Raw genomic sequence first — 11,801 nt, forward strand, 5'->3', positions numbered from 1 at the left:
TTTATAAGGATGTGTATTTTCAGGTATGTTGATTATTTGATGATGAATAAAAAATAACTATATTTTAAAAAGTAATTTATTATAACAGAAATACTTTAAAATATTATATTTCTTTGCCTTTAGAAGTCAGGGAATGTGAGCCTGACCAAGCATGGCACAGTAGATAGAGTGTTGAACTTGGACGCAGAAGATCCAGGTAGAAACCCTGAGGTCGCTGACTTGAGCGCAGGCTCATCAGCTTGAGTGCGGGGTTGTTGGCTTGAGTGTAGGATCACAGTCTTGACCCCATGACCGCTAGCTTGAGCCCAAGGTCACTGGCTTAAGCAAGGAGTCACTGGCTCTGCTGTAGCCCTCCAGTCAAGGCACATATGAGAAATCAATCAATGAACAACTAAGAAGCCACAACAAAAAATTGGTGCTTCTCATCTCTCTCCCTTCCTGTCTGTCTGTCCCTATCTGTCCTCTCTGTCTCTGTAATAAAAGAGAAAAAGAAAAAAAAAGAAGTCAGGGAATGTGATAATTATCTTGGCATCTCATTCTTAGATTATTATTGAAAATCTACAAAAAGTAAATATAAAGAAGTAGGAGGAAATGTTACATTCCAAAAACATTATACATGTAATTAATTTATGTCCCTATCTCTTAGTTTAAATTGTTATTCTGACAGAAGTAATTCCAACAACCCCATTATCCTAAGAAAATTAGGAACTTATATTAGCAGATTAAACTCAGAACTAGTGAATTCTATTGTTCAGTAGTTATTACATTTATTATTGGCTTCAAGCCCTAGTGATTAGTCAAATACACTAATTAAACATCCTAAGTCCAAATGTGAAAATATAAAGTGTAGAGAAACACTGAGCCTTTCCTGAAACTCTTTTTTGAAGAGTTTTGGATTCAGGGGGAAAAACAACAGCTCAAAGGGATCAAAAGATCTACAAACTCCAATGACTTAATTTACTATTAAAGAAACTAACCCAGAGTGAGCTTAACTAAGGTAATATCATTGCACAATTCTAACAATCGGGGACTTAGAAATAAGAGTAAAAGTTCAGCTCATGAGTTTGCAGCTTTGTTATCTTTGGCAAAGTCAACTAATATTATTTTATCTTGGTAAGTTACTCAATATTTTTCAGTTTCAATTTCCTCATCCACAAACTATAACAACACTATCAAATTTACTCTACGTCAATTATTATTGGTGTATTATTTTTTTAATCCCCAATCTGGAGCAAAACAATATTCTGGATAAGGGAAGACTAAGACAAACTCTATATATAATCTTGCATTATTCAAACAAAAAAGTATTATTAATATTAAAAAACTCAAAACAATACTTTTAAAAATCATTGTAAGGATTAAATAAACCAAAGAGTAAAAATATATTAACAATTGCTCTGTATTCTACTTTTTCATTATAAATATGTAATAAACATATGAAAATATCTGGAACTCTAATGACGATTGGAGAAAGTAGATAATTAATAACTCCTTTTTTATCTTAATGATTTTGTAATGTGTACATCTAACTTTTGTTATTTGAGAGAGAGATGAACTTCTTTGAGGAAGAATAATAAAATAACAAAAATTAATGGTACAAATGAAATCCTTCTGCCTATAGCCAAGAAATGAAAACTACAGCCCTGAGCAAACATCAATTCTCATTGTCATCTGGATTGTCCTTTATCTCGAGTTCATGAGATCATCTGCTATGAGAGGAAAAGCAGTTGAAATAGTTCTCTTGAGCTCAAATAGATGTAGTAGAACACTTTTGAGAAGAGATCATGCCTAACAAATGCTCCCCTAAGGCATCAGAAATGTTTAGATTACATACACATTTCATATTTTTAAAATTTCCCTTAAAGAAATTTACTGTTATACATACTGCAAAAGTTAGCCTTTGAAGGGGTGGGTGCAATTCTCTAGACTGCTTTATGTCTCTGAAATAATTTATTATGAAAATTATTTTAAGAAGACTTTTGTTAGCTTATTAATGATACATTTTCAGTAGAAGTATAAGTATATTTCTCAATTTTTTGCTGGCAATCTTACAGTGGTTATCTTTATCTAAGTGATAGAACCTTAGTACTTTCTTCTGAGGTTTGGTTCCTCATCTGGGCACCATCACACTTGTTTATTTTTTTAACAGTGCAGAGGAGGGTAGGAGTGGGGGGGAGATGTAACATATCTAAATAAGAAAATCTTGACTGTAAATTTTCTAATGTGATTGGTGCTTTGAGAAAGAAGAGCAATTAGGAGTGAGAGAGATATAGGGTTTAATGGGTGGAGGGAGGGGATAAAATCTGAATACCAGTTTCTTTGTTACATCAATTCTGTTCACTTAAATATGTTTTTTGGGTCTCTTAACATAAAGTATTTATTCAACAATTTTAATAAACTAGTAATCAATTAATTTTACAATTGTGATTTTATTTATTTTTTATTTATTGATTTTAGAAAGAGGAATGGAGAGACAGACATTGTTGTTTTTGTTTCACTTAATTGTGCATTCATTGGTTGCTTCTTGTGTGTTCCCTTATCTGAATTTGAACCTCCAACCTTGGCAGATGCTCCAACCAACTGAGCTAAGAGTCCAGGGCTTAAAAGGGTGATTTTAGATGGTTATTAACAATTTTTTTCCCCTAAACAGCCAGTTTTTTTTTTCTATCTCTTCTTTAAAGTCTTTTCTCCTATCGATCACAGACATTGGATGAAGCATCCTCTTTTCTTGATTTGGTTTCTGGAGCCAAGAAGTTTCAGACCTGAGTTCAATTACAAAGAAACAGAAATATCTTTTCCTTCAGTCTAATTCTTTCTTTACATCTGCAGTTCTCAACTGCATAGCACTTTTTTAGTGCAATAGTGAAATTGATTATTCTCTTATCCCTCTTTCTACATGTGGTAATAGATTAAATTAAATAAGAATGGAATTGTTTTAACAGAAAAATTGCCAGAAAAAGGCCTCTCAATCCCTTTCTCTGTCTCTCTTTGTCAGCCTCTCTCTTTCTCTCTCTGTCTCTCTCTCCTTCACACACACACACACACACACACACAAACACACACACACATACACAACATATTGACCTGAGCCTTCATCCATGCCCCACCGAATTTCACCAAAAGATGACAACACATTTGATTATATGAAAATATTACATGTAAACATGAAAACTGTCCTCTCAGAATATGCTGCTGAACCAAGAAAAAAAATCTCTACATCTCTAAATTTCCTCAACTCTAGGCCTTCCCTTGACTCTTTCATTCTCTAGGCTTTTCAAAATGCTCACATCCTAAGACATTTGATCTTTTTTTTGTGTGTGTGTGACAGAGATAGAGACAGACAGACAGGAAGAAAGAGAGATGAGAAGCGTCAGTTCTTCATTGCAGCACCTTAGTTTTCATTGATTGCTTTCTCATATATGCCTTGGTGGGGGGGGGGGGGGCTACAGCAGACCAGTGACCCCTTGCTCAAGCCAGCGACCTTGGGCTCAAGCCGGTGAGCTGTACTCAAACCAGATGAGCCCACGCTCAAGCTGGAGACCTTGGGGTTTCGAACCTGAGTTTTCTGTGTCCCACTCCGACACTATCCACTCTGCCACCACTTAGTTAGGCTAGAACTTTCGAAATTTTATGCAAATTATTAGCAAGTTTGTAACAGCTGTTTAACTCATATAAGACCTAACTTAAAGGGAACCTGATATAAACATATGATCTCTGTTTAGACTGAAGAAAATACTAAACAATAATTTTCTAAATAGACTTTTAAATTTCAAACTCTAAAATAATGCACACAATTTTTGGAACGTAGTAAGGGAAAAGGTGTGAATTCTGATAAGAAAAGCCAGCAAAACAGTCTTCTGAGAGGCAGCATTCTCACATTCTCTCCCATCCCAGATGTTTGTAGAACCTGCTTTTTATAACTCCTAAGTTTGAGGAACCCAGCAATCCCTTCCTTTGGAAAAGCCTGAGCACTGTTTTCCCTTCAGCACCAGTGACCCAGCCAGTGTAAGCACGGAGAGCAAGTGCCCACTGCCTGCAGATAAATTTTTCCCAAGCTTTCCAGACTGGATATTACTATCTCCTCCTCTCAAAATGCAACTGGTTATTTACTTGTATGCATTTAAAAATCTTTGGAAGGGATGCAGAAACTTTGTGAGTGTGCAAGTGTGTGTGTGTGTGTGTGTGTGTGTGTGTGTGTGTGTGTGTGTATGCTGTTTGTCTGTGGATTTTTAACAGCACTCAGAATCAAATTGTAATTTTTCCCTGTCCTCTCCCTCCTTTTCCGGTTCTCAGTGAAATCTTTGAGGTCTCGAATCAAAGACGTTAGAGTGCATTGTGTTTTCACCCTGCAGACTTAAATAACATTCAAGAAAAATGGAAGAAAACTAACTCTCAATGACTAAATTGACTAAAAATTCCATACCAAGTTTTAAAAAGAAAAGAATGTGCCTAAATTATATACCATGCAACAAAAAAAAATCCATACCCAATTATGCTATTACATAAAATATATGATATAAATATATTTCAAATAGCCACTTTCGACATAGTAAATTTTAAAAAAAGGTTTCAAAGACATCAATAATATAAAACACACTGTACTGCAGAGACGGAAGAAATGCATTTAAACCACCGATGAAAATGGCGTGCAGTATAATTACCTCAAATTGCTGTTCGCTTGACACCCTGACACTAATTTTATTCAAGCCATTGGGAAATAAATGTTTTAAAAGCACTCCTTTCCAAACGCTGGAGCTAGTGGGTGTTGTGGGGTCATTAAGGAAAGGAAAGGGTAAAGTTTCCAGCATGCAAAAAGAATGAAATAATCCATTATAAAATAAACGCGTCTGTGTGAATCGACAGTCTTTAATGCCCACACTTTTAACGCTTGCCCTGTACGTGGATTGATTTTTTTTTCTTCAGCATTCCTTCACCAGATGGATTTTTGCTACTGCAGATCAGCAGAGGGTGTCAGATCTTTCAGAGTGCACCAGGCTGGAACGAGCAGAGCTTCTTAGCAACTCTCTTTTCCCCCACCCCCTCCCCATTCTCGCGCTCTCTTCCTCCCTCAGACAACTCGCCCCCTGCCTTCCGCCCCCTCCACGTAATTCCGAAAGAGCAGAAGAAAGAGAAGGAGAACCAGAAACGAGCTAGTAATCGAGATCCAGAGTCCAGGGGGGGTAAAAAAAAGGCTAAAGAGGACGAAAGGGAAAGAAACAAAAAAGGATGGACAGCCACAAAACGCAGCGATTGCGGAAATTTTCCAGCGCCATTGGCTCGGCAGCGTGAGTGCCTCGGTCGGGCGTGATTTCAGCACCGGGGGGACTGGACAGCACTTCGTGGGGACTTCTGGGTAACCCCCAGCTACAGCAAGAAGTCCGTCAGCAGCCTCCACAACAATAGCCGCCGAAAACCCTGCTTTGTATCAGAGAGGCAAGGTCAGTCCGCCGCACAGCCATGTACGGGCAGTGCGCCTGTACTACGCTGCAACCCCTCTGCTTGTTTCGCTAACATGCACTTGCTTCTAATCACTATCCTTGTTTCCTTCCTGATTAGTGAAGACCACTAGACGATATTCTGTTAAGGGTGTATTTTTAAATTTATCCGTATAGATTTAATTTCTTTTTTTGGTTGTTATTAAAGGCTGAAGGGGAGTGGGGTTATTTTTCTACTTTATTTTTTTTCGCTTGCCTTGCACTATGTGCCTGGATAGTTCGTGGATATAATTATTGACTGGCGCCTGGGTTGTTGCAGTGAGGGGGGGTTAGGGAGGAAGGAATCCACCCCACCCCCCCCAAAACCCTTTTCTTCTCCTTCCCTGGGTTCGGACAGTGGAGCAGGCACTAAATGAACTTGAATTGTGTCTGTGGCGAGCAGGATGGTCGCTGTTACTTTGTGATGAGATCGGGATGAATTGCTCGCTTTAAAAATGCTGCTTTGGATTTTGTTGCTGGAGACGTCTCTTTGTTTTGCCGCTGGAAACGTTACAGGAGACGTTTGCAAAGAGAAGATCTGTTCCTGCAATGAGATAGAAGGGGACCTACACGTAGACTGTGAAAAAAAGGGCTTTACAAGTCTGCAGCGTTTCGCCGCCCCGACTTCCCAGTTTTACCATCTATTTCTGCATGGCAATTCCCTTACTCGACTTTTCCCTAATGAGTTTGCTAACTTTTATAATGCGGTTAGTCTGCACATGGAAAACAATGGCTTGCATGAAATCGTTCCTGGGGCTTTTCTGGGGCTGCAGCTGGTGAAAAGGCTGCATATCAACAACAACAAAATAAAATCTTTTCGAAAACAGACTTTTTTGGGGCTGGACGATCTGGAATACCTCCAGGCTGATTTTAATTTATTACGAGATATAGACCCCGGGGCCTTCCAAGACTTAAATAAGCTGGAGGTACTCATTTTAAATGACAATCTCATCAGCACCCTACCTGCAAACGTGTTCCAGTATGTGCCCATCACCCACCTCGACCTCCGGGGAAACAGGCTGAAAACGTTGCCCTACGAGGAGGTCTTGGAGCAAATCCCTGGAATTGCCGAGATCCTGCTCGAGGATAACCCCTGGGACTGCACCTGTGACCTGCTCTCCCTGAAAGAATGGCTGGAAAACATTCCCAAAAACGCTCTGATCGGCCGAGTGGTCTGCGAAGCCCCCACCAGACTGCAGGGTAAAGACCTCAATGAAACCACTGAGCAGGACTTGTGTCCTTTGAAAAACAGAGTGGATTCTAGTCTTCCGGCGCCCCCTGCCCAAGAAGAGACCTTCGCTCCTGGCCCACTGCCAACTCCTTTTAAGACAAATGGGCAAGAGAATCGTGCCACCCCAGGGTCTGCTCCCAACGGAGGTACGAAGATCCCAGGCAACTGGCAGATCAAAATCAAACCCACGGCAGCGATAGCGACCGGCAGCAGCGCCAGAAACAAGTCCCCAGTCAGTGGCTTGCCCTGCCCGGGGGGCTGCAGCTGCGACCACATCCCAGGGTCGGGTTTAAAGATGAACTGCAACAACCGAAACGTGAGTAGCTTGGCTGATTTGAAGCCCAAGCTCGCCAACGTGCAGGAGCTCTTCCTGCGAGATAACAAGATCCACAGCATCCGCAAATCTCACTTCGTGGATTACAAGAACCTCATTCTTCTGGATCTGGGCAACAACAACATCGCCACGGTCGAGAACAATACTTTTAAGAACCTTTTGGACCTCAGGTGGTTGTATATGGATAGCAACTATTTGGACACACTGTCCCGGGAGAAATTCTCCGGGCTGCAGAACCTCGAGTACCTGAACGTGGAGTACAACGCGATCCAGCTGATCCTCCCGGGCACCTTCCACGCCATGCCCAAGCTGAGGATCCTCATTCTCAACAACAACCTGCTGAGGTCCCTGCCCGTGGACGTCTTTGCCGGGGTCTCGCTCTCTAAGCTCAGCCTGCACAACAACTACTTCATGTTCCTCCCGGTGGCCGGGGTGCTGGACCAGCTAACGTCCATCATCCAGATAGACCTGCACGGAAACCCCTGGGAGTGTTCCTGCACCATCGTGCCTTTCAAGCAGTGGGCAGAACGCCTGGGCTCCGAAGTGCTGCTGAGCGACCTCAAGTGTGAGACGCCGGTGAACTTCTTCAGGAAGGATTTCATGTTCCTCTCGAATGACGAGATCTGCCCCCAGCTGTACGCGAGGATCTCGCCCACGTTCACGCCACACAGTAAAAACAGCACCGGGTTGGCAGAGACCGGGACGCACTCCAACTCCTACCTAGACACCAGCAGGGTGTCCATCTCGGTTCTGGTCCCGGGACTGCTGCTGGTGTTCGTCACCTCCGCCTTCACGGTGGTGGGCATGCTCGTGTTTATCCTGAGGAACCGAAAGCGCTCTAAGAGAAGAGACGCCAACTCTTCGGCGTCCGAAATCAATTCCCTACAGACAGTCTGTGACTCTTCCTACTGGCACAACGGGCCTTACAACGCAGATGGGGCCCACCGAGTGTACGACTGCGGCTCCCACTCGCTCTCAGACTAAGACCCCAGCCCCCGGGTAGAGCAGGGGAGGGCGAAGGCAACGCGCCCCCTCGCCCCCCACCCGGCCGGCACCCCAAGGCTTGATGGACATAAGTAAATAAATAACTGGAAACTCGTTCAAATGCAAGTGTCTGACCCCCTTGCTCCCTTCTGGAAACAAAGAGCCGACTGTAGCCGGGAGAGCGCTGCCAAACCGCTCTCTGCCGCGAGCTCCTTGGACAAAGCCCAGCAGGGGCCCTGCTGGAGGAACTGACTGCGCCCCGGCCCTCTGCGGAGGGGCTGCTGGGGCTGGTCGTCGTGGTCCTTACACATATACACATACCCACATCTACATAGAGAGATAGATACCTATTTCCCCCCCGTGGATTAGCCCCGCGAGGAGGGGGGCGTGATAGTTCCCTGTTGGCTACCCAGGGATGGGCAGTTGCACGAAGGCATGAATGTATTGTAAATAAATAACTTGGACTTCTGAGAAAAAAGAAAAAAGTGCTGCATGGCTCGCATGGAATCCACACGCTCCAGGGACGCTGCCCTCCCCGGCGACTTGCGAGAGCGTCATGTTCACAGCACCCACCCTCTTACCTGATAAGTCCCATCGTATCAAACTTTCTATAAAGAAAATACAGTATAATCAGAAGTGCCATTTTGCCATTATTTGTGATCGGTAGGCAGTTCAGAAAGTATGTTTACTGTGAAAAAAAAATTAAGTTTTTATTTAAGACATTTGCATGACTAGTCATCAGTTCATTTTATGAGTTAAAAATGTATTTTGTTGAGAGACATTTTATGGGTTGTTTTAGATTCGTCCTTTTATTTTGATGGTGATTCATTTTGAAGGGGGAATATTTTTCTATACGTATCCAATAAGGCCTTCCATCTGAATGTAAAATAAGTACCCATGATTTCTATTATAGTATCAGTGTGATTATTTAAAAAAAAAAAAAAGAAAAGATTTTGAGGCAGTTAAGCATGACCAATTAATGTCACTCTAGTGCTTAGGCTGCGATCTTATGGTAGCAATTCTGTGCTGGTGTAAATCTTACTTACAAAGTAGGAAAAAAGAACCGAGGAAGCACGTGAAACTAACTAATTCTATTCGAGGATTTTATAATGGCATATTTTTTCAGTATTAAAGTGAACATGTTTTCAACTCTGGGTCTTTACATTTTTCCAGCTTCATATTTGCAACTGGTAAATTGGATTTGCGGTGGAAGGGATGGGGGAGGTGGACGGTTGGGGGTGGATCCCAAGAGCAACTTTAAGGCTCTTCCTCTAATCCTTTTACTTAGCTTTTTACCTTTGACCTAGCGCCCTTCCCCCTCCATCTCCTCCCGGACTGTTCCAGTTTTTCCTGTGGATTAGGTAAAGGTCTTCCCCCAACAACGCCCGCCCCTTTTCTTCCCCCCTTTCTTTATGCGGCAGTGAATCTCTTTATTAATACTGGAAATCGCTCCTGCTGCTTCTGCTTCTGCTGCTGCTGCTGCTGTTGTTGCTGCTGCTGCTGCTGCAAACACTGCAGATATGTTAAGGATGTTGGTAAAGATTTGATTTAATTGACTCTGCCTAGATCGGTCTCATTAAACAGAGTGGAAATTTCAGTGGTCAGCACTCTTCAATGAAAGACAGCCTTAATGACTGGCATTTGAGATGCTGCTGGCGTTTTGAATTCAACATCTGCTGAAAACGGTAAAACTAATTAATGCCCACCCACAATCCCCGCCCCAGCAGCTGCATATTGTAATTTGTTAAGACACTCATATTTATGGAAATCAATCATTATCTTAAAGAAGTGTTTCCTATAATTCGGATTTCTGGTTGTGACCCAGTAATTTACAAGAAAAGCATTGAATTATTTAAATTTTATAAGCCAATGTAACTCTGGCCTCAATCATATTTCTCTGGGATTTCTAAGCGGTCTATACTGTCAGCAGTTAAAGGACAAAAAGCAAACAGAACTACACACATTGATGGGGTCTGCATTCCACCACATATCCACCACTGAAAAGTGTTAAGACTGCAGACCACAGAGTAAGAAAATAAAAAATATAGCATTGTAAATCAGCCCATGAAAAGTCCCCAGAGCAGTTGTAAGAAGATTTGCCTTCTAGAACTCATATTCTAAAGAGAAGTAATTTCCCAGAACAGTGATACAATGATGTTCTGGAATATGTATTATTTATTTTAATGCTTTTTAAATAAAATCTTTATTATAAACCATGACTATTCCTAAGGCCATTCATCATTTTTTCTCTCTTGATTCTTTTGTTTGTGGACTACATTTCATAATGGTGAAATTGTAACCTACAAATTTTATGGGTTGCTTTTTTAATTTATTTACTGTTCATAGGAAGGCCTTAGTTACTTTTATGGAAAGTACAAGTGGATTCCCGGTAAGCGATGGACATAGTTATTTGTGATGGAAAAGTTGGGGAAGGGGTAGAGTCATGTATTTAACAATATTATGACCTTAAGGAGGCAAAGAAAATATGGCAGATATTCTAAGTCTCTGGTGGAAAGTGAAAACTAACAAAAGATACCTACTGAAGCATGGTAGTAATTTTTAAAACTGATACATAATTAGTCTAAGTCAGGAAACTAAAAGTTCTTATAGATAGTATGTACAGGGACAAGAACCTTTCTTCATATTAGTTAAAAAGAAATTACAATATTATATACAAGGTTAAAGGTGTAACATTTTAAAAATATTAGCTTTAATGATTTTTGAGTAGTCATTGTGTACTAGGCATGTGGTAAGTGGTTTACATAACTATTTAATTTAACCATCACAACCATAGAATAATTTAATAATATATTGCTATTTCCATTATACCAATGAGAACATTGAAGCTTAAGGAGAATAAGCAATAAGTCAATTCTTACCTGATAATAGTAAAGCTGGATTTAAACTTCAACAACTCATTCTATGAATGGAGTAGTCATATATATTGACCTGATGACCTTTTAAAGAAGGCTACTCTTTCACATATATTTATATGTAAAAATATAGTATAAAAAAATTAAGAGCCCAAGTTGTGTCTTGAGTTGTATTTGTGGCCCTTTGTATAAACAGTATGTCTTGCAGCAAAAGAAAATTGCCCTACATTTAGAAGAGACAACTTTAGTGTTTTCTCCAAAGGTGTATAAGAAAACTTAACATATACAAAAAATATGAATATGCTATATACATTTATGAATTATAGAAATTTATATCATTAAATCTAAATTATCTATACATTGATTCTAAAATATTAGAATCATTAAATGTTTTATTATATAATACATGATAAAATTTATGTAGAAATGATGTCCAATGATTCATATAAAATATACATTATTTAGACAATGTTTTATTTATATTGATAAGTTTCCCTGCCACAATTATGTATATAAACTTTTATAAATGTATATATTAGTTTGGTTTCAAGGATACATAATACATTTGACCTCACCAGATAGCTATCATTTAGATATGGTTAATTCATTTTCATTTTTTCTTTACATAAAATGCTCACAACTATAGTTGCCATTTGCTTTAGTTGAGATATCTTGTTTCCAGTTAAACCACCTTTTCACTCTTCAATGAAAAGAAATTTTAGTTGTGCCAGATGGAAAAGGACAGAAAAAGATATCTTGTTTAGTTCCATTGCTTCAAAGAAGTAATAACTTCTGTGGCTGCTCCTATGAGTATCTTAGAATTTAAGTTGTAAGAGTTTATTGATTATCCATTTTTACATGTTTACCAAGGAAAAAGCTAGAATAGTTTATCTAATATTTCCATA

At 40.1% G+C, this 11,801-nt stretch overlaps 1 protein-coding gene across 1 annotated transcript; it reads left to right on the forward strand.

Moving 5' to 3' along the window:
• Positions 1 to 5,075: 5,075 nt before the first annotated feature.
• On the forward strand, positions 5,076 to 10,655 carry SLITRK1 (SLIT and NTRK like family member 1). The gene is made up of 2 exons (XM_066380693.1): positions 5,076 to 5,438; positions 5,833 to 10,655. Exon 2 carries the CDS (start codon positions 5,930 to 5,932, stop codon positions 8,021 to 8,023), a length of 2,094 nt encoding a protein of 697 aa, XP_066236790.1. The 5' UTR covers positions 5,076 to 5,438; positions 5,833 to 5,929; the 3' UTR covers positions 8,024 to 10,655.
• The last annotated feature ends 1,146 nt before the right edge of the window (positions 10,656 to 11,801 follow it).

Source organism: Saccopteryx leptura, chromosome 4, assembly GCF_036850995.1.
Source record: "Saccopteryx leptura isolate mSacLep1 chromosome 4, mSacLep1_pri_phased_curated, whole genome shotgun sequence".
Classification (NCBI taxonomy): Eukaryota; Metazoa; Chordata; class Mammalia; order Chiroptera; family Emballonuridae; genus Saccopteryx; species Saccopteryx leptura.